Genomic DNA, 24,475 nt, shown 5'->3' with positions numbered 1-24,475 from the left:
TGTACAAAAGAGTTAGGAACTAAATAAAACATTAAGGGAAGAATAAGAAATGTATCTTCTTCTTGTGTTGGAGGATCCAAAGTAAAACATCTCTATCAAGTGTACACCGAAAGCTCCAAAGTTGATGCAAGACTTATTTTCTCTTCTTAAATTCTTCAAGAACACCTAGTGTGTGTTTTGGAGGGAATTAAAGAGATAGGGGATTTCTTATATATATATATATATATATATATATATAGAGAGAGAGAGAGAGAGAGAGAAAGAGAAAGAGAGAGAGAGATTGTTGAATCTTATGTAAGCATTTCACCTCTTCTACTTAATTTTAGTGAAGTGTGTGGAAGTAAACTTCTAGGATTCCTCCAACAAAGTCAAGATTCTCATTATGACATGCAAACATTACACTTAGCTCCCTCATGTTTGATTAGTTACAAGTCACATCTTTAACTAATCATATATGACTAGAATAGTTCATCTTTTAATTTATAGTTTCAAATTAACCATTAACTTGATGTTAACAAACTAGATATTATATCTTGTATATATTGTTTGGACTTTGCATGCAACCCATTAGGATGTATGCAATATTTATGTTGTGGGCAGCGACATATCTCCAACAGTAATAATGTTGCATATGTATTTTCTTGTTTAGACTTGTGATCTATCATAACTAAAAACCTATTTAAAAATTTTTATATATTTTTCCCCGTGATTTACTACTCTTGTTTACGCTCCCTCATTGATACTTACGTTGACCATATGACAACACAAAAGTAAACTTAATTGTCATATTAAACCACAAAACAATAAACTTCGGCCTGAATATTCCATAAAAATCCAACTTTTTTTTTCGAAACAACGAATATCAATTAAATAAAAGCCCACATACAAGGAACTAGACCAGGGCAAAAATCGATGTTAACAAATATAGATTACAAACAAAGGAAATGAGAGCAACATCAATGAGTCCATCTACATACATTGTTCTTTTCCCTATGTTTATACAGTGTGCACCCATGAAATTACATTGTTCGTCATAAGACTCCATATAAGATAGTTAAGAGAAGCTTACATTTTTTTGGATAGTTGCCCCACCTTATTGCAAAGTTGAGAAACTCAACCAAATCTATGAATTGCCTTTGAGAAATCCCGCACCATCTTAGGATCCAAGAGGGTGTTTGTTTTTCCTTTTAAATCAACTTTTTGACTTTTAACTTTTTCAAAAAGTTAGAAAAGTCCAAAGGTTGTTTGGTAAATGGAAAAGAACTTTTTAAACAAACTTTTAGCAAAACACAAAAAGTAGCATTTTCAAAAGTTACACTTACGTGATTTTTTGTCTTTTTGAAGATTTGAGGCTGAAAAAACAAAAAAAAAATCTCAAACACTTTTTAAACTAAATCTTTTGAAAAAAAAATCTTTAAAAGGACATTTCTATTCAAAAAGTAATCCCAAACACCCTCAAATCTTGTACCATTCGAACAAAAATGCACATCACCCATACATGATCCACAGTTTCCTGACACTAGGGCCGTTCCAAACATATTTTGGGTCCGGAGCGAGAGAAAAAAATAGGTCCTTAAAAAACACAAATGTCATCAAAATTTTTATAATAAATCAATAATTAAAAAAAAATTATTTGTATTATCTTCTAAATATAACAATTTCCATAAAAAAATTTGGGCCCCTGACGGTCGCCCCTATCGCCCACCCTCTGAGACGGGCCTGCAATACAACGGTTGGTCGATGTGATGTGAACACACCTTTTCATCAAGGTCTTTGCAACAAGAGTTATTCCAAACTTTGTTCTCTATATGAAATATGATATTTTTAAACCATTGTTATAAAAACACAATACATAATAATAAAATAAAAATCTAATAATTTGTTATATTAATTATATATGTCGTCATAGGTCATTAATTATCAAAATCTTTTTGAGAACCTATGTATTAGCTCAATGATCATACAAAATTAAATCACGTAAATATTAGTAATTGAAAGGATGTCCAATTATACCTTTAATGCCCTTTAAGAACCACTTGATTTTTTTAATACATATAACATTCGTAACTAAAACCGTAAAGAAGTTGGTGATTTTCGATCAGTTAGACATAATGAAGACATCCACAAACTTAAAATTTAACTTGTAAAATAAACATTTTGAATTTTCCTATGAACTTTTAAAACGACCAAATATAATTTTCATAAAAAAAAATATGTATATGGTATATGCCAACTTGTCGAATAGTGGCTTTTAATAATGTTATTTCATATTTTTCATATTTATAATATTTAAATTTAGTAGATGTTAAAATAAAGTAACATATACCTATACCTTTTATGTATAACAAACAAAATGGAGTAATAATGAATAGTGGTCCAATTTTTCAAAAGACTAAACTGCACAAATGGTCCCCGTGGTTTACTAAAAATTGCCACTTTGGTCCAAAAATGTTTGGATCAGCACCACAGGTCCAAACTTTTTATTTTGTTGCGAGTTTGGTCCAGTTTGTTTTGAAATTTTTTATAATGACAATTTTACCCCTACTGTTTTATTTTATTTATTTATTTAATTACTTTAATATGTTTTATATTTGCAATTTTGCCCACTTTAATTTGTTTTTTATTTTTTATTTTCTTGCAACAATTAAACAAAAAAGAAAAAGTAAAATATTATTCCACCCCCTCCTATTCCTCTTTCACAAACACCGCTCCATCTTTCTCCCTACAATATCTGCAGGAAAGCATCGCTGACCACCTGCCATTGTCGTCGGAAACAACTGCCACCAACCGGAAACCACCGTCACTAGTCAGAAACCACCATTATTTGCCGGAAAGCATCATCATCTGTCAAAAAGCACCACCCATCACCTTGTTCATCCACCTTTAGATTTTTTTATCCTAATCTCCCCTAATTTTGCAGAATGATCGATGGGTTTATCGTTAAGCAGCAACAGGAAATCGAATTTTGGTTTGCACCAAGAACACACATGGTGATTTTCCCTTCCAGATCTTGAAACCCCTAGTATCAGAGTTGGATCGTCAATGGTGGTCGTCAAAAACCTTAGCGTCGTCATCTTCATCGATTTGGATTTCAGCCATCAGATATGTTCGTCACCGACATATGTCATCGGAACACCATTATTTCCATCTTTGTCAGCAAACCCTAGCTCATCATCACCTTCGTTGTTCTACATTTCATCAATCACATAAGTCCAGATCTGTTCGCCGGACTTTAGATCTGGTAAGATCACTTTTATCGAACAATGGCATCACCATCTTTCTCAGTCCCATCGTCCTTATGTTATGTACACCTTGAAACCGTTGTTGCCTCGTGGCCTCCCTCCCTACAGATCTGCAACACCCACCAGGTCGTCATCGGAATCGAAGGGTTTGTTGAGGAAGATGGCTGCCTGAGAAGGTGACGTGAAATGGGTTTGCTGAGGCATATGGCGGCGACGTTATGATTCTCCGGCGATGGTCAGGAGATGTAACCCAGATCGATGGTGGGGCTGAAGGCAGTGGTGGTACTGATCGGTAGTTGGTGTTTATAACTCTGGTCGGTGGTGATTTTTCTCTATGTGAAAATTAGAGAGAGAGAGAGAGAGAGGCTTGTATTTTTTTTTTTCAATTTGTTCAATCAAAAAAATTAAAAGAACACAATAGAAAATTTGTCAAATAGTTAAAAAAGGAAAAAGGCAAAATACCAAGGGCAAATCTGTCTTTAAAAAAAGTTTTGAAAATTTTGTATCAAACTTGCAACAAAACGAAAACTTTGGACCTATGGTGCTAGTCCAAACATTTTTGGACCAAAGTAACAATTTTAAGCAAACCACAGGGACCATTTGTGCAGTTTAGTCTTTTCAAAACTAAATTAACTTTTAGTACAACTGCCCTGCACGCTTGCAGGCTTCGTTTCCATTCCGAGAGTATTGCCGGTTATCTGCCATGGATATCGGCCAGCGCCTAGCTGTGTTGTTTTTATCTATTTCTCATCATAAATTCTTATTGTTCGTGATATTGTAACATGATTTATCAATATGTATTTGTGTAATGTATTAATTTGTTGATCAAAAATCAATCTTGATGAATATTAAACAAGCTAGGAATGTGCGGAATATACACTTATTTAAGTTCATTAAAAGATTCAAAGTAGACTGTCATTTAAGACGAAACCCCTAAACGAACGGAGGTCCAGAGGCAGCACCCCTGGGAGCGGGGTCTAAAGGGCGGCAGCCCCTGACGGGGTCCAAGGGCCCGAACCCCTGGTTGGAGTCGAGCTGGCAGGTTAGCGCATAAATTTTTTATATGAGCTATGTTGCTATATAAAAAATGCATTAGAAATCTAATATTTTTGTAAATGAACCCGTTTTGATTTCATTTTGACCCTTATTAATAATTCAATTTTAGTGACAGTTTATCTGTTTTGACAGTTTGAATAGTTTTTGGACAAAGAAAACTGCCTTATCCGATTAAAGGTTAGAAGTACCTCCCAAATTACGAAAATCATAATTGCATATTCTCTGTTTTTGAAACTCTTCTGAGTCTTATCCGAATAAAGGTTGGGAGTACCTTTCAAATACTTTAATCTGAAAGTGTACACACGATTTTCAAAATTTCGAAGCCTTTTATTACCTTGAATTTCTAACATTATTCACTTGAATTACCTTAATATTGTTACGATTTAAATTTAAAACAGAATAAAACAGACATGAATAAAATATTGAAACTATATCGAGACTTTAGTTGGTTGTGAATGTAAGGTTGTTTAGACTCGATGTAATTTATACAAAATGTACTAATGTAGGAAGGGTTGAAGATATAATTATTAATCCAAAAGATAATTATCCAGTCATATTGATATTCAGTTATCATGTCGTTAATAATAAAAACAATAAAAAAATAGATAGTTAACGCAATTGACATAATTATTTTTTTCTCAACCAACATGTAAAATAAATGGGTTTATTATTCATTTAAAATTTAAAATGTATCAAAATAAAATAAAAAAGATTTCACCAACTTAAATAAGTTAAAAACTCCAATAGTATTCTAAAGTTTGAAAAAACAAAATTATAAATACAAATAAATTGTATAAATAAAATTAAAACTATTAAAGTTCCTAAACAACTCGACTTCTTTTCACGAATTCCACTTTTACATAACCACGAACAATAAAGAGATTAGGGTTTGTAAGTCGGTGATACAATTGTTGGAAATATGTGTCCTGTAATGTCTGCAATTTCGGGCTAAATATTTACAATATTATCTCAATAATTATGCTTTATAAATTTTATCGAACAATTAAAATCGTTAATTAGAATAAATCTTCATATGTGTTGCAAACTAATAAATATTTATCGTATACACATTAAGTCGACAAATATTAGGGCTACGCAATATTTGTAGAAAACCTTAAAATAAAATTTATCATTTAAACGATAAAATAAAGATTAAAAATAAAAGATTATTTAAGATAAATAATCTTAACGAATGTTGTAGTAGACGAAATGATAATTATGTGGATATCAAGAACATTCAAATCTGACTTTGTATGAGAAAGTTATGATTTATCTAGGTTTCGCGTTTAAATCGATACGATAATGTGTGTCATAAAAAGTGAATCGGAGATAGGTTGCTTATTAGCCTAAGTGATCTAAACGAAAGTCGTAATACTCGTAAATAGGAACGCGTCGATTTTTCAAAGTTTCGAGTGCGACACATAAATCGAAATGAAAATTGTTTGGTTGTTAGCCAAAACAATGTAAACAAGAGTTACGGCTCTCATAAATATGAATTTTTCAATATAAAGACAATCGAGAACGGAGCTTGTATGTGAAATATATAAGCGAAACTTGGTACCTAAGTTTCGAAACGCGGCGAAATTTGTTCAACTTTGTAAGATAGAAATAGAATGAGAATTGATCGACGGAGTCTAAATGAAAGTTGTAGTACTCATCGATAAAAAGTCAATGATATAAAGAACGTTGAAAACGGAGTTCGTGTGAAGAAGTTATGAATTTCACAGCGATATTTACAGTTAAGGCATCCTTGAACTGAAACACGGAAAATAAAATGAGAGTTAGCTGATGATGTCTAATTGAAAGTTGTAGTACTCATCAATAGCTAAGCGTGGATATTAAGACCGTCGAAAATAGAGTATGTATGCAAAAGTTATGATTTTTAGAAAAATAATAAAATCCGACCGTCGGATGATTAACACGTGGAACGATCTCAGGCCACCCTTCTTCCCCAATCCTTTGAACTAAACACTGACATGTGGCTTAACCGCTTAACGAGAGGCCGCCACATCACCAGGCATGACGTGACCCTCCTTAATTGCTATCAATAGGGTCGATTTCTTACTCTTTTGTGTACCAATTCACTCCAAAACTTTCCCAAACTCTCCCAAGGTCTCGAGGCCCGGTTCTAGTTTTCTTAGGTGTTAGTAGCGAAGTTCTAGAGTGCCAGAGAACCCCGAAAAAAAAGAGCTTTCGGTTTCAAAATTCTGCCAGCGTAATGTCCTATTTTCGTCAAACAACCTCTAAGTTGAGTTATGCCTACCATACTTTAAGTATAACTTATATTTTAGTTCATAAACGTTACTATGAACTTATAAATAAGGTTCATCAGTAATACAAGTCGTTATACTGAATGATCTACTTACAGGAATGATGACAAGCCTATATTAGTGAGGCGTTTCAAGTGGTTTTTCTAAACAATATATCTTTATATACCAAACGGATCCTACCTCCAATACGATCTTACATGGTTACTTCTTATCAACTATATGTCAGTGTTATTTTGGGATTATTGATAAATCTGATAAAAACTTTATAACGATTAGAACTTTATAAATACGAACGAATACTAAGGCTTAGTAATATTCGTGTTTGGGTCGTTTTAAAAAAGGAATTCGAAGTGTCAGTCAAAGATTTGACTTTCCCTCGAGTCATCCACCTAACTCGGGTGAGTGCATAGTTATTTTCAAAAACATGATTTAATACAAAGTTCCTATTTAAAAATACTATATGTTGAAAGTTTATTTGTGAATTAATTGTTTATTATATGGAATAATTGTTAAATGTATATTTGATAACATATAATGTGTGAACTAGATATGGTTAATTATGTGTTAAATGAGTATATGATGGTATTACACGATAATCTTAAAAATAAGTATTATTACTTAAACGATTAATGTATATTCAAATACCTGATACCCTACGTTAAAAATATACTGTAACACCCAAAGTTTTGAAGGCCAAGAAAGGAAAGAAAACCCTAACTTTAAGGGGGGGACTCGGCGAGTCCAAGGAGGAACTCGGCGAGTCCAAGCGGAATCCGGGTCGAGGAGTAAGTGACCGACTCGGCGAGTCGGCCAAGGAGACCCGGCGAGTCAGGTCTGTTCGAGGAAAACCCTAAATTCGGGACTTGGGGCCTATTTAAGCGCCTCATTCTCTTCCCTAGGGTTCCTTTACTGCCTCTTTAACCCAGAATGCCAAACCCTAGCCGCCATATCCATTGATTGAGCCAATTGTTGTCTTGAAGAGTGCTTTAAAGCTTGGAGAAGGAAGAGGGATCTTGAAGGTGCAAGGAGGGGGATATAGATCTGGGATTGGGAAGATACTCCTGAGCATTTGAAGGTATTAAGTCGTTTCCCTTCCTTTAGATCTATTTCGGTTGTGAGTTTTGGGGCTTTTAGCCATGAGTAGTGATCCATTGGAGTGAGAAGCCGGATCTGGAGTTGCTACTTCAGATCTAAGTATATTTTGGTCTTGGAAAGCATAAAGTATCAGCCCTTTAGTTGATTATGGAGCCTCTTTGCCTTAAACCCTAGTTTATGGTGTATTTTGCCTAGATCTCCTTCTCTACATGTAAAGTTTGCAACTTTACGTGAGGAATAGGCTTGGGAAGGGTAGATCTACAGTTTGGAGCCCATGCATGACTCAAAAGTCCTCTGCATGTATAGAGATCTGAATGGACTCGGCGAGTCCTTTGAGTGGACTCGGTGAGTAGCATGAAGATGAAGAGGAACTCGACGAGTGGGATGAACAGCTCGTCGAGTCAGATGAAGTTGGGCAGGAACTCGGCGAGTTGGATGAACAACTCGGCGAGTCTGTTGAAGGTTGTCTTGGACTCGGCGAGTCTGTTCTTGGACTCGGCGAGTCAGGTCGCGAAACCCCAAACCCTTCGAATTGAGACTCGAATCAGTGAGTCGAATGGAGACTCGGTGAGTTGGACAGGTCAGGACTCGGTAATCGGTAGACTCGGCGAGTCATGGACTAACTCGGCGAGTCGAGTCACGAATAGAAGGACTCTGAACATATGAACTCGGAGAGTCAATAGGGTGTTTCGGCGAGTAGGGCTGACCTGGAAGGTTGACTTTGACCAGGACCTTGACTTTGACCAGAGTTGACTTGGTTGTCTTTCGGGGGTCGGTTAGACTCAGTGTTACATTGATAGATATTGGTAGCTCGGGGAGTGAGTGGAGCAGGAGTTCAGAGAGTTGTCGGGAAGCAGCTTGTGGGTTCATCAGCCGGTTCAGCCAGTGCAGGTGAGTTTTCCTTTGTATGAATGGGTCTACGGCCACAATGCCGGCCCATGTAGTTATGAGTAGAAGACCCGGGGGTTAGCCCTAGGCATAGTATGCTAGTATGATATTCGGGACAAGGTCCAATGATAGAGGGCGGGTGCCCAAGGAATGGTTTATGTGATAGTTTATACTTGTTGTCTGTGTGATACTTGTATGAGCCTGGTAGGGAGGTGAGTGTGGGCGAGGTCCCGTATCTCACCAATAGTAGAGTGTGGATGGTGTTCCACATCTCAGTAGCAGCAGAGCAGGGGCGAGGCCCAAGTTAGGGAAGGATTGAGGGTGGGCAGGGCCCATACCTCACTATCAGCAGGAGTATGGATGGGGTTCCATGACTCATCAGTAGCAGGACAAGGGCGGGGCCCAGAGATAGGCGAGGCCTTAGGACAAGATCCGTTAGTATGTGTTTAGATTATGTGATGTGATGTGATATGTTTATGTGCTATTATATGTTAGTGGGCGAGGCCCTGTGACAGGCGAGGCCTAAGTGAAACATATATGTATCCGAGCGGGGCTCGAAGCCAGGCGGGGCCTGGAGCGGCGGGGCCGTTGTAGCACCCAGGATAGTGGGTGTGGCCCAGTATGTGCAGTATATGGTTATGCATGGTATGTGGTAGGGTGGGGAACTCACTAAGCTTCGTGCTTACAGTTTTCAGTTTTGGTTTCAGGTACTTCCGGTAGCGGAGGGAAGAGCTTGGGGTGATCGCATGGCACACACCATAGATTAGACAGCCTGGGAATGTTTACTCTGATAACGAACATGTATTTTGGAAACTAATACTCTGCTTATGTTTTGAAATGATGAATTTGCTTAAAGTATTGTTTTACTAAAAGAAATTTTTAGTCTTAAATTTTGGGACGTTACATATACAATGAATTAGGATAGTGTTGTCTAAACAAAGTTAGTATTGGAAGTTGATTGCAAGAATTGTAATGTTGTATAAGTTTAAAACTAACACATATAAAAAAAATATTTAAATCAAGTTAAGTTGGATAAAAGAATAGCCACATACTATTTTGCGATAGTATAATATAAATATGAAAATGGTTTAGAAATCCATTATAAGCATTATAGTCTTACCTGGTAATAAAATAAGATTTATAAAAGATGCTTAGTTCGAGTTAAATGAAAATAGTGTTTAGTTACATCTTGTATTATAAAAATATTATATAGACAAGAAATTGTGTTGATTACAGGCTTTGTAATCTTGTCTAGATATACACTAGGACTTAAAGGCGATGCTTAGTTCAACTAAGTTTGAATTTTGGGTAGCATCATATTAAGGGTGTGTGCGATATGAACGAATATTAGAACTTTGGCCTATGACACTATCGTGTGTTAATGGTATGAAATACATACCGGAGTACGATAAAGTATTCTTTTAGATGACCAGATATGGTGGGTCCAGATTAGGAAATTGTAACGGTATGTCTGGTTATCTCCCAGAGTAAGATAACAAGACTTGATCATTCTAGACGGTCTTATTAATTACATTGCTAGTGTGGGCTTATAACCCACATACATAGATGAAATGAGATACAATATTCATTAAATACTCTGATGGCTCAAGTGCCTTTATGACTTATACCAACCAAGGAAGCCCCTAGTTGTGTAGTTAAATTATTGCTCTAAACGATTCATCAAGCGAATTGATAATCGTGGACTAGGATTTATGAGAATGGATTGGGATGGGTATGTATGGGTGTAATGTTTTATAGATATCCAATTTAAATGATATATATAATAATTCGTTTTGCAGGTTTGATAATTATAAATTATTATCATAATAATATTGTGGGATTGAAAACCCTATGTGTCTCACAGGTTTCCCAACCCGAGTCACTCAAATTTTATGTATCACATGTAACAAGGTTAAAGTCGTTGGAACTTGTTTAGGATGTCGAATGATTAAGAGACAACATGTAATAGTGTTCAAGACCATTAGGTATTTACACCGTAACAATGTTATGTATTGATTATGACATCCTTTGAGTTTTTGTATTTTGAAACAACATATTTAAATAAAGATATTTTAATAAAACGAAACAGTTTCTGAAATATGTTTTATTATAATGGGATTAACTGAAATTAATTTCGATCTATTTAAAAGATATAGGGTCTGAATGTTAATTGTTCAATAGTTAAGAAACACACATATTCTGGAAGTACATAAGAGTGGATGGTTCTGGAGGACATCCAGAAGGCTTCGAGGATCTTTCAGGTAACAAATATTAATGATAAAGATCTGAATCAGGATTAGATTTGATTATTTAATTAATTCAAATCAGGTTTAGAAAGACCGAATTTTCTCTCCCAAAGCTATAATTTTGGATTTATCATCCTTTCTCCTCTTTATCTCTCTTAAACTTCTAAAGTTTTAGTCTTTTGGGTGTGCGCTATTAGAGACATTCTAGTTTGGGTGCTAGACTTTCCAAGAGCAACAAAGGAACTCAAAATCTTCAAGTGGTTAAGTGACAAATTCTATTTTGTCAAAATGTTAGTAAATCAATCCCTCTCTTTAGTTTATATTTCTAGTTTTGAAAGTATATTGGCATAATCGTAAAACCTAGAGCTAGGGTGCATGTACACTTAGGATTTTGTTTAATTGCTTATGTTGCCTAATTTTCATGTATATATGTTTAGAAAAGCCTTCAACAATGTTGATGTTCAAAAATTTTGAAAATTAGAATTGATTTGTGGTATCATATGGATTTAAACTCAAAGCCTAGTGACGTCTTTGACTTGCCTAGACATATCACATGTCAAACATCATTATGAACATGCATTGTAAATCCTTCTCATGACCCTTTGGGGATAACACATTGTTCTTCATTTGAGGCAACGCCATATCTATCTCATATACACAAACTTATACAACATTTTCGATGTTTAGACATCTCCAAAACTTTGTTATGTGTTTGAATTCAATTTTTTTTTGGGGAAATGGTGTACTATATTTATGTTATATGGATCCACCAAACTGATAGTACCTTGTATTAGTTTATTGGCATGTTATTAGCAATTAAACTTTAGAGTTAGGAGCACTAAATCAAGTTGGGTTCCAAATTTAAGTGAATCTAATATGGTTTTAGACCATGTCTCTTACAATGGCTCTAACAACATATCTTAGGATATATGGTAAAGGTATCATGCATGCTTTTACTTGGCTTTACGAATACATCTTTGATGATACCAATTTCAATAAATTTTCATGCATAATTGTACCGGAGACCAATATATCTCGACTTCCCATTATACAATGCATTTCACACTAAATTGCATGCTTTAAGCATAAGGCATGTATGTGAACAATGTTAGATAATAACCTAAATGCCAACCATCCATCTATTATCAAGTCCATAACCCAAGCTTTGTGATTTAATTCTAAGCACGACTGAGTACCTAGTCCATATAAAACAAAAGTCTGATACCATTTTGAGACACTCATTGTATATGTAGTCTGAAATAGATTGTTAAGTTAAAATTCAAATAATTTTGAAAACCATTTATATGATAATCTGTTGAAAAGTTCCCAAAATTTAAATTCATTTAACAAACAATTTTTTGGTTAAAAAATTTATATTATATCATAACAATCAATAAACGATATAAGGTAAAGTGTACATACTAATTCAAACCTAATATTTCAAAATCTTATAAATATCCTCAAGCTCCTTGATGTTTGTAATATTACTAAGAACTCATTTAGGAAACTATAGCACATGCCAAATAGTAAGTTAGGCTTGGAACCTTAATGAATCATATCAATGTTAGACATTATAAGAACAATTAATATATCAATTAAAAAAATATTTAAATGCAAATATAACAACACAAAATTCATAATAACATTTTTTAAAAACTTCTTTAATACTTATCAACAATTATGTTAGGAAATCATTACAAAACACAAGGTACACTGTTGTAATCTAAAAAAAACTCAATAAAGGAAACCAAACAATGTAAAAATGAAATATATGATACAAAATCAAAACCTTAAACCCTATTTATTTGCAACTCACAAGTGTCGCCCCTCATCTTTGAGGGAATTCCTTAGGTAAACCCGATGGATACATATTATGTTTTCCATGACCTTTATATTGTAATAAACACAAATAATGCTACATATAATGGAGGTCCTACTTCATATCGTCTACAAAAAATATAAGGTACATGTGACCATCAAACATGAACCATGTGCATGATTGTAAAACCTGACACATTTGAATGCATTCCAGAATACCATTCACAAACATATGTAAAATGGATATCCAGATTGGAAATTACTGGAATCCAAGTTATCAATAAGTCTTCAAAAGTGTTTGGACCTTATAAGTATTAATCCCACAAAATAGGTGCACATGATGATGATTTAACTCAAAATGTTTTGAAAAGGTTAAAGAACCATTAATAAGTTGTCCCATTTTAAATACTCTTTTATTTAGACATTGAATGTATGAATGCATCAACAAATACATATAGTATTACAAACAAGTATATAGATATGGTATTACAAGAACTATAAATCATATCAAAGTACAATATCATAATATGGGACATATGCTTTATGGTGATGTACTCATAAAAATTGCAAAAGTTATCTTGCAATGGATTCTTATAAGCTATAGAAGCAATATCAAACACATATGTGATCACAATAATTAAGACTAATTAACTTTACGATATGGCAACTAGGTTTACAAACAACAGACTTAATATATAATCATATGGAATCAATAGGAGTAACTAAATGATCACTCAATCCCCCATGGTAAAAATAGAAAAGGCTATGAAAATACACAGAAGAAAATGCAACTCGTTCCTTTTAAGCATGAAAAACACGACAAACACCTTTGTTCAAATCAACACTTACAAGCAAAAACATAAAAAATGACCACTTAGCTCATATAATTCGACTTTAAACCTTCAAATTCGAATTATAATGACTTAAAGTGCATATATAAAGTTCAAAACTTTATTCAAACATAAATTTACATCATAACTAACATCATCAACAACATTGATTCATCAAATAGGAGGATACATATCATATTCATCATTAAAACTCAATAACTCATAAAACGGCCAATTGAATGGATTTCAACCATAACTGGAACTACTACTCATAAACTATGTCAAACCACACATGATCAACAATTACATGGCTAATTTTGAATTTAGGTGGATCAAGGATAATTTATCATTAAAGGAACTCAAAAAACTCCAATAGGAGCTTCATAACTTCACCATTAACCACCATAATGATTTTACTTCAATGTAATAGGTATGAAACACTAGAATCCAACCCCAAGCCACACAAATCATTGATTATATCCACAAAATCAACATAGTTGGGGGCAGTTATATGATTTCCCATAACTAGAATACAAATTCAAGGTTTGAGAAACAAATATATGATCTTAAATGATTCGTCAAGTAAAATGAAGGCTAGAACTAGAAAAGAATTATCAATGCTCTTATGAATTTAATTTCTCCATTTAAATCGGAGATCTCCCATATAGATCACTCCAAATAAAGAAGAGAAAATAGTTTGAGGCCTTTTATATTTAATCTTTCTCTTATAAACAAGAATGGCTCCTCGACTCATTAATCTTAAATTAACTTCCAAGATGGCATTACGTTTAACATTATTAATATGATTATTTATATCTTACCTTAAAATGTTAATATTACAATAGATTAGGTCCAAAATCTAGCTAAACAAATTAAGTTAAATATCATATTTTATTCATAATGTTAAAAAGTGAACTCCTAATCCCAAAAGATTTTGTCTTTAATTCTATCAAAACAATTAAAAAAAGTTATAATCTATTTATTTTAAATTCACTATATTTGGAATTTTAATCAATTATTGTTATTTAGTTTTAATCTCAAAATTAATTTATTTATAAGATATTATACTTAAATAGTAAAACTTCTAACCCTAAATTGTGTATGTTATAGTATTGTTGTCTAAATATGTGACAACAACTACGTGAATAAATTCATAGACATTTTTTAATTTTATGTTATCAAAGTTGGTGAAAAATATATGTTGTCCATGCTGTCAAGAGTATATAAATGGAAGAGAAATAAATAGATGAAAGGGATCGAACGAAAATCAATTAGATGCTCAAAGCAATCAAATAAGTTCTTTTTGTCCATTCTACTATATATATATATATATATATATATATATATATATATATATATATATATATATATACACACACACTCACACACACTATAGGCGAATGCCCGCGTGTTGTGTAGAAACACCTATATAGTTGAAATCTTTACAAATATATGTTTTATTAAATATAACAATAACGTAGTTGTTAAATTTGATATAATAATTCGTATGCTAAGTTGATATAATATATTGATTATTTTGAATAACGTCGTCTGAATGAACTCTACCGGTGGGTTACTCATGAATGAAAAAAAAATATGGTTTAATGTTATTTATAGTTGTTGTTATTGTTAATTAATTTTTTAAAATTTATTAGCTTAACATTTTAATTTCTATCATTATAATTATTTAAAATATCAAACATTGTTTTTGTTTTTAAAAGTAACAACATAATCACTTATATAACGTTATTTTTAACTATTGTTATTGTAAGCTATTTATTTGAAAACTTTTAATAATTATAAAAATATCTTTAGGAAATATTTTAGTTAAATTGAGATTACAATTTAGTTTTTGCATTTAGCACTACAATTTATCTCTTTTAGCCATTCACAAAATATTCTTTGGGTTTTTTTTTAAGTGGAACTGAAATTTATACTACGTATTTTAAGTTAAATGTGTAATGTTATATTTAAATTAACAATTTAAGTATTTTATCCAAACTGTTCAAAAGCTATAGCTTTAAACCGATAATGGTTTACATACAATAGCATATTAAATCTATTAAATTAAATATAATATGTTAAAAGTTAAACACATAACTTTATGAGTAGAAGTAACGATATTATTTTAATATTAAATTTTAGTTTATTTATGATTACACTTTAGGTTTGATATTTATTAATCCTTATTAATTAACTTATAATCATTAATGGGAAGACACTAGAATTTATCACCTTTAACTATTTAGAAAATATTCTTTGGTTGATTAAGTTGAAGTAAAATTTATATTTAAGTTGACCCTATAATATTAAATTTAAATTAAAAGTTAAGTATTTTATCTAAACTGTTCAAAAACTTTAGCTTTAAAATGATAATAGTTTACATACAACAACATTTTAAAACTAATAAATTAGGTATAATATGTTAAAAGTTGAAGACATAACTTTATAAGTAAAAATAAAGATATTATTTTAACATTGGAATTTAGTTTATATATGATTACACTTTAGGTTAGATATTTATTTAACCTTATTAACCAACTTATAATCATTATTAGAGAGAAATTGAAAAATCATGAGAGTTTCAATTGAATCTGGTGAAAGGAAAATTGCTTACTTTATAAGTATATATAGATATAGATATAGATATACATAGAAGATGTACAAATATAGATATCATTATCATTTCATTATATACTTATAAAGGAAGCATTTTTCCTTTCACCACATTCATTTGAAACTCCAATTCATTTTTCCTTTCACTACATTCATTTGAAACTTCCATGACTTTTCAATTTCTTTCTAATAATGATTATAAGTTGGTTAATAAGGTTAAATAAATATAAAAGCTAAAGTGTAATCATATATAAACTAAATTTCAATATTAAAAGAATATATTTTCTTCTACTTATAAAGTTATGTTTTTGAACTTTTCACATATTATACTTAATTTATTATGTCTAATATGTTGTTGTATGTAAACCATTATCATTTTAAATCTACAACTTTTGAACAATTTGTATAAAATACTTAAATTGTTAATTTAAATATAACCTTATCAAATCAACTTAAATATAAATTTTAGTTCAACTTAAACAACCTAAATAATATTTTGTAAATAGTTAAAAGTAATAAATTGTAGTCTCTTTCTAATAATGATTATAAGTTGGTTAATAAGGTTAAATAAGTATCAAACTTAAAGTGTAATAATAAATAAACTAAAATTCAATATTAAAATATATTTTTTTACTTCTACTTATAAATTTATGTCTTTAACTTTTAACATATTATACTTAATTTATTAGATTTAATATGTTGTTGTATGTAAACCATTATCAGTTTAAAGCTACAACTTTTGAACAATTTGGACAAATTACTTAAATTGTTAATTTAAATATAACATTGCAGTGTCAACTTAAATATAAATTTCAATTCCACTGGACAAACCCAAAGAATATTTTGGGAATAGTTAAAAGTGATAGATTGTCACACCCCGAAACCGATGGCGGAAACGTTCCGGGGCGGACGACGTCATGTAGTATCGCAACCAATGTACATAGTAAGCATAGTAAACACAACCATTACATTACATAAAAATATTTACATTGTCTGAAAACAAAGTGTTACAAGTGTTATACATATATATCATATGAACAAAAGCTAAGACAAGTCTTCTATACGCTCCGTCTTCTCCAAAAGATCGCAGGGTACCTGTCTAATGCGAACCTGAGAATACAAGCAGTTTGAAAATCTGCATAAAGCTGGTGAGTTCATAAGCGGTTTGTTTTCGTAGAAGAACAAGTTTCCTTTGATTTTCTGAAAAAGTCGTTATCCAAGAAAATCCCATATTTTCTTATAAGAAAAGTTTAGTTATCCATTTGTTACACAGTTTGGTTAAGAGTAGTTATGTTATCCCAGGAAAAACCCTTATTTTCCTAAAAGTCGTGGTTAGTTCTTGGGTTCGAAATGCAATGTACTAGTATCTACCATTCTTGTAGTATTAGATAAGTATTCTGAAGGCCTAATTATCCTATACACGTATGTCGAATATCTACTATACCTATCCGAAATTTCGAATCTTTGGAGACACTCAGAGACGTACACTAGCTGTATATTCGAAGTTCTGGTGACTTCCAAAGGCGTGTTTTAGACGTATTTCCGAAACTCTGTCGATATCCAAAGGCGTATATTAGACGTATTTTCGAAACTCTGTCGATATCCAAAGGCGTACTTTTGAATTATTTCTGAAACTTTGGTGACACTCAAAGACGTACACTAGCTGTATTTTCGAAGTTTTGGTGCCATCCAAAGGCGTGCACTAGCTGTATTTTAGAAGTTCTGGTACTATCCAAAGGCGTGTTTTATTAGTAATAATCCTAATTTATGATTAGCATGAATCCTTCGTAATTTATAAAATATAAAATAAATTATAACATTTTATAAAGAGATCTACAATTAATCTGAAAGCTAACTCTGCAAGTTAAACGGTTGGTCAATACAGTTTCAATGTTAAAAGCATACGAAATATGAAACATTTCAAAAGAAATAATAAGTTCGAGTACAAGATTTCCTTGTACTTTCGCTTGTATTCCCCCTAAAAACATTGAAAAACACAGAAAAATGTATAGGGGTATGAACTCACTGGTCGAGAAATGTGTCGGCTGGATGCTAAGTGTCCGTTCGGGGCTTGAACACTTGCGAGGTTCCTATGTAATACGAAGAGATACATAATTGTATCTAATTAGAATTTTAACTACTATTTAGAATAGAATACACTCTGTGGCACGAAAACACTTCATTTCAAGTGTTAGGAGTGATCCGGGTAGCATCTAAAGGGGGTGTAGGGCCTAGATAAGGAGTTTACTCTTCAAGAGTAAGCCCTTAGGGGAGTTTACGGTCCAATGACCATATCCCCATGAGTTTACGGCCGTAAACTCATGGGTGGTGTGTTCTTGGTTGCTAAATGGTCTTACAACACTTGTGGGATGATGCTAGGCTTAGTTCTAAGGCATTGGAAGGGGACTTGATCAACATATGGACCATTTAAGGAGTTTACGGTTTATGAAGATGTTCTTGGTGAGTTTACTACCTTAAACACATGAGTTTACGGCAGTAAACTCATGTTTGTCCATGAATCATGTGTTTTCGTGGCTGTAGGTTAAGCATACAAAGTTCTAGGTCCAATTCTAAGCCATACAAGGTGTTAAGGGCACTTTAACACCCTTTGGAGGTGTTTAAGGTCTAAGAAGGGGTGTTTACGGTTTTGGGAGATTATACTGTTAAATGTCCGCGTAAAATTCATAACTTCTACATACGGACTCTGTTTTCGTCCGTCTTTTTACCGTTGAGTTCCTATTAATGAGATATTCAATTATCATTTAGGTCATCTAGGACAAAAACCGCTTGATCTAAAATTCGAGTTTCGGGCTGTGCACTGCTAAGCCAAATCTTAGAAAATTCATAACTTCCTCATACGAAGTCAGATTTGGGCGTTCTTTTTTGTATGTTCTTGGTTTAACGTATACTAAAACTTTTTTTTATATTTCTAAGGCTAAAAATTCCTCCATCGTAAATTCACTATTTACGTCTCCCGGTGTCGTGCCGGTTTTGCCGTAAAACTTCGACGGACCATAACTTTTTCGTTATAACTCGGATTTCGGCGTTCTTTATATGTACGGAACGCTTGAGACGTATTCTACAACTTGGTTAAGATTATTTATTCTAAATAATGTTTTGTCAAAAAGTCGTTTTCGATCCCTATTATCTCTAAATTGACTAACGCGAATCCACGGGCGTTATACGAGCTCAGTCAGATCCACAACACTTTCCATGTCTCTCAGTTGCAGAAGTGTGTGTTAAAAAATGAGATAGTGGTTCCGTTGGATGATATTCAGGTCGATGAGCACCTAAAATATGTCAAGAGACCGATGGTTATTTTGGAAAGAAAGATGAAGGTCATACACAACAAGGAGATACCTTTGGTAAATGTGCAGTGGCAGCATCCGAGAGGCTCCGAGTGGACTTGGGAGCAGGAGGCTGAGATGCGGGAGAATTATCCTGAGTTATTCGCCTCAGTCAACTTCGAGGACGAAGTCTAGTTCAAGTGGGGGAGAATTGTAACATCTTGATGATGAGGTACTTCTAAATTTGACACTATAATTGAATTATATTGAATTTTAGTCCTTAAGTGTAAGAAAGAGTGCAAAAGGACCCTTAGTGGCATTTTGGTAAAATTGAAATTGAGGAGTACGATGTGCGTACGTATGTATGCTAAGCATATTAAGGTGTTCCTTAGTACGTTGGGCGTACACTTCGTACACAGAGGTGGAAAGCATGCAAACCCTAATTTTAGGGATTTGGCTCATATATAAGCATCCTTATGGACTCATATCCTTTTCTTATCTAGCCTCCTTCTGTGAGATCGACCCTCAAGCAACCCTAAATCAAGAGAGAGTAAATTTTGAGCTTCTAAGAGAGTTTTGGGGTGGTTTTGAAGAAAGAAGAAGGTGGTGAGAAGATCTTGGAGTTGAGAGCACTTTGGATCTGTGATTTCTTCTTGGTCTGCAACATCTTGAAGGTATAAAGCTTGCATCTCTACCACTCCATCTTGTAGATCCAGGTTTTTGCTCTTTTAAGTCACTTTTTGGTCCCAAGATGATGATTCATGAACATAGCATGTTCTTGACCCATTAAGTTGTCCTTTCAGACCCTTGGAAGGGTCTTAAGTTATAAAAATGGGTTCCAAATGGTTGGTTTTGCTCCATGCATCATTTAGAAGGTCTTAAGGGATTAAGAAGTTGAGTTAAGCACTTAATGGACATGCAGAGTCATAAAGTTGGAAACTTTATGATTCTTAAGGGTATATTAGCCATGGATCTAAAAAATAGATGTGAGTGCTTAAGCTATTAAGCACTTACTGAGATTTTTGGGCTTTTAGGAGTACGCCCTGCATATGAGGTCAACCACCCTGTTGGTGGTCAACATGCGAGTACGCCCAACGTACATAGGGAGTACGCCCCACATAATCACTTTGTGGTGACTCGGCAGAGTTGAATCGGTTGGGTGGACTCGGTTGGGTTGACTCAGTTGATTTGACCAGTTTTACTTTGACTTTGACCTAAGGGTATTTTGGGATTTTGATTGTGATTGGTCATTTGGATGGATAGGTTTCAGTTGGGCCTGAGATTCAGAGTCAGGACCTCGTCAACATGTCCAATTTGTGAGGTGAGTTTTCCCTCACTGTACTTACGGGTCGAAGGCACCAAGGTCTGCCTATTGGATTAGATATTCGTTATGTGATAGTATGTTACTATGATTTGTATCTTGGTAGATAGGATGATGCTATGCTTAGTGATCTGTAGATCTCTGACTGTTTGTAGACTTATTATATGTTTATTTGTTATATGTGTACATATTTGGTTGGTGGTTGAGGCTTTATTGCTTTGTGCGTGAGCCAATAGGCCGAGGGCATTCTAACCCGATGGTTGATTAGGCCCGAGGGTATTCCATCCCGAGGATGATAGGACCCGTTGTATATTGACATTCCAACCCGATGGTTGATTGGGCCTGGGGTATTCCAACCCGATGGTTGACTGGACCCATAATATATTGACATTCCAACCCGATGGTTGATTAAGCCTGGGGTATTCCAACCCGATGGTTGATTGAACCCGACATGCTGTTATTATATATGTTATCCGTTTATGTGTTGGTACTTTGGGGGAACTCACTAAGCGTTGACTTACAGTTTTGAGTTACGTTTCAAGTACTTCGGATGACCGCAGAAAGGCAAAGGCGTGACCGTACACATACTCTTATTTATGACTTATGATTTTGGGAGACTCTGATGTTTGGAAAAATGTTTTGAAAACTATGATTTGTAAACAATTTATGAATTGGGTTGACTTTAAAAGCTTAAATTTCTTGTGATTTTTATGGGTGTTACAATATGAGTTATATCCCATCAACGGTTATTTCAACGTCTTTTTTAATAACAATGTTTATATATATCATGGTATGTTGATTTCTAAATATTCATTTTGAATGGTTTATAAGTGTTTAATAAGTTTCATTTGATGTAAACGTTATAATAGATGTTGTAGTGTTTTTATGTTATTAAAAGTTGTATTTTTCAATAGTATTTGTTATTTGTTTCATATACAAATCAACTTAAATTTTATATAAAATATACACAGCTTAAAGCGGTCTAACAAATCATCAAAATTTGTAGTATTTATTTATTTCTTACTACTTTGCATTTGTTATATATAAATCAACGTACATTTGATATACAAATTACACAAATAAAACAATCTATAAAATCATCAATTAATAGTATAAATAACCAATGATATAAAATTATTACATATAATAAAACTAACAGGTTAACTATAATTTTTTTGTTTTGCTACTAACATTGGTTTTCATTTATAAATATTAAACCCCAATTTATTAAAAGTTATTATTTTAATTAAATAGTTATATTCGTGCAACACGCAATGATTCACCTAGTGTCCTAAACATGTGTTTTTAACTATGCTTATGGAGAATTCTTTGGTGATTTTGAGTTAGTCTTTTAAACCGTGGTTTTGGGAATAACATCGTCTTCGGGTGTGTTTGAGAGTGCTTTTTAATTTTTTTAGTGACTTTTTGGAAAAATGTATATATTTTTTTGTCTAAAAAGTTAGTTTTTACCAAATAATTTTTAAATTTATTGACTTTTAATAAATCATTTTAAAAAACATTTCTATGGTAATACCTAGTGTTCCAATTTTGCCCCCAATTTTTGTTAAACTACTTTTGGGGTTAGTTTAGTAATTAAATTCATTTTCTAACCATGTTGTTCATATGCAACTCCATCCAAGTCTAACCAATTGTGCCGGGGATTATTTCGTCGAAGAACAAAAATAAAAGTACACAAATCCAAGATCCGCCGTTGCAAAATTCACCACCATGGACGGCCGTTCTCCGCCGCCTCCCCTGATTCACCTCCGTACCACCACTCAGATCCTCAAACAAACCACTACCATCTTCTCCATCCACCACCACCTCCTCATCTTCATCCTCCTCTCATTTCTCATCCTCTCCCTCCGTTCCAACGTCGAAACCGCCACTCACTCCCTTACTTCCTTCATCGACCATGACCCTTCCATAAAATCACTCCTCTCTCGCCTCCACATCTCCTCTAATCCCGCCTCCCCACCCGCCATCACCCACCGCCATCGCCGCCGGCCTTTCCTCCAGCTCACCCGTGTTGGAACCCTAGATGATGATTTCTTCTCCGGAGATGAAGAGCTTGATCACCGATTCTTCGGAACCCTGCCCAGACCACAACTGAATGCCACCTCATTCATAGTTGACTTCTTTGATCCCCAACGAGGGTTCTCTAATTTCATATCCGATAATGGAATTAGGGTTTCAGAGATTGTGCGTTCTCATGCTAAGGTTTCTTTCAAATCAGTCGAGGCAATCGAGAAAGAAGAAAAGACAGATACCGGTAATACCAACTCTCCTCCAATGATTAAAGAAAATGAGAGTGATACCATTGATGATCTGCAGCTTTTTCTCAAGAGGTTTGAACTAGAACATCATGAAATGACTGCCTTATTATTTCTTCTCGGCGTGTTATCTGCTTCATACGGTTTTGCAATTCTTGGATTTGTTGTTACTTACGCTTGGGTTCTCGGGATTATTTTTGTAGTAGTCATGAATGATTTGTTAAAAGGGCACAAATCATTTCTTCGAACTCTCTGGGATGGATCAAATCTAGGTTTGAAAAGGTTATCAGGCTACATTGTTATGAGATGGGCTGTAAGGGATGCATTGACTCAACTCCTAGGCGTTTGGTTCTTTGGAGAAATCGAAGATCAATATCTGTTCTTCAAGATCTTCGTTAGGTTAAAACTAATGCCATTTTCAATCGTATCCCCTTGGGTAAAAGGGTTTGAGAGAGAAATCTATGGCTTTCTGTTATCCTGGTTCTTGCTCGACACATTAGTGTCATTCGTTTTTGCTGTGGATGCTTGGATTGCAATGGTGGACACCAGAAAGAGCGTGAAAGAAGTTGTAAAAGAAGGGTGTCATTTGCTATCTTTAATGCTGCATCCTGCAATCAATCTCAAGTGTTTGGAAGGTATTATTTGTGGGTCATTTGCAAGATGGGTGCTTTCAAGATTCTTTGGGAAGTTATTTGCTTCTGCATTTCAGTCTTTCATGGAGGTATACTTTATGGTGGCATGGCTTCTATACTATTTATCTGTTAAATCAAAAGATGCAAATTCAAATGGAACACCATTTGGTGAAAGAGAGCTTGAAGGGTTGCTTGAAGATGTTAGATGATGATGATGCTTGCTGAAAAATTCTTTTGAATCGGTAATTTTCTTCAGTGCTTTGTGTGTTGATTGTATTTCAGAAAAAAAAAATGTGATTTAGCATTAGCACTGCCATTGTTTTTGTGACACCATCTTGATGTTTTGTATCATATGTACTTTTATCATGAGGCAGATATAACATGTGTATATTTTACACTCCCTTGTAGTGGTAATTTATGCCATCTTGTGTTGTACATATGTGATATGTCCCATCGATTCTATCTTATTCTTATCTTAGCTTTTTTACATCTGTTTTAGTATTTCTTGAACATTACTGAAGGTTGTCATCTCCAATCGATGCCCTTTGATAACCAAGGAAGAATTAGCCTTATAATATCGATCTTTATTTTCCTATAGCTTCAAATATAATGTTTATGGCATACACAGTAAATGCAGTCTTCACCCCGAAAGAAATGAAGATTGGTGATACCAAATTTGTTTCCTAAGTTTGATCTTGATTTCCGATTCTTATTTCTTCTTCTTCTCACCTCACCGTATCATCTGTTTTACCTCCAATAATTGATTACAAAATGGTTGGATTAGTATCATAAAAAAACCTTATATATTGTTTTTTTAAGGATTAAACCCCAATTTTTTTCCCCTAATTTGTGTGTGTTTTTTATTTGGCAACTAGGTGTGAGACCTGTGTATACGCGGGTG

The 24,475-nt window shown here is 33.6% G+C and overlaps 1 protein-coding gene across 1 annotated transcript; it reads left to right on the top strand.

Moving 5' to 3' along the window:
* Positions 1-22,285: 22,285 nt before the first annotated feature.
* Positions 22,286-24,041, top strand: LOC145090260 (uncharacterized). The gene has a single exon (XM_079028560.1). The coding sequence runs from the start codon at positions 22,398-22,400 to the stop codon at positions 23,781-23,783; it is 1,386 nt and encodes a 461-aa protein (XP_078884686.1). The 5' UTR covers positions 22,286-22,397; the 3' UTR covers positions 23,784-24,041.
* Positions 24,042-24,475: the final 434 nt, after the last annotated feature.

The sequence above is a fragment of the Lactuca serriola genome, chromosome 1 (genome assembly GCF_051521515.1).
Source record: "Lactuca serriola cultivar US96UC23 chromosome 1, Lser_US96UC23_V15, whole genome shotgun sequence".
Lineage (NCBI taxonomy): Eukaryota > Viridiplantae > Streptophyta > Magnoliopsida > Asterales > Asteraceae > Lactuca > Lactuca serriola.
The sequence above is the reverse complement of the archived record's forward strand: the minus strand, read 5'-3'. Positions and strand labels throughout refer to the sequence as shown.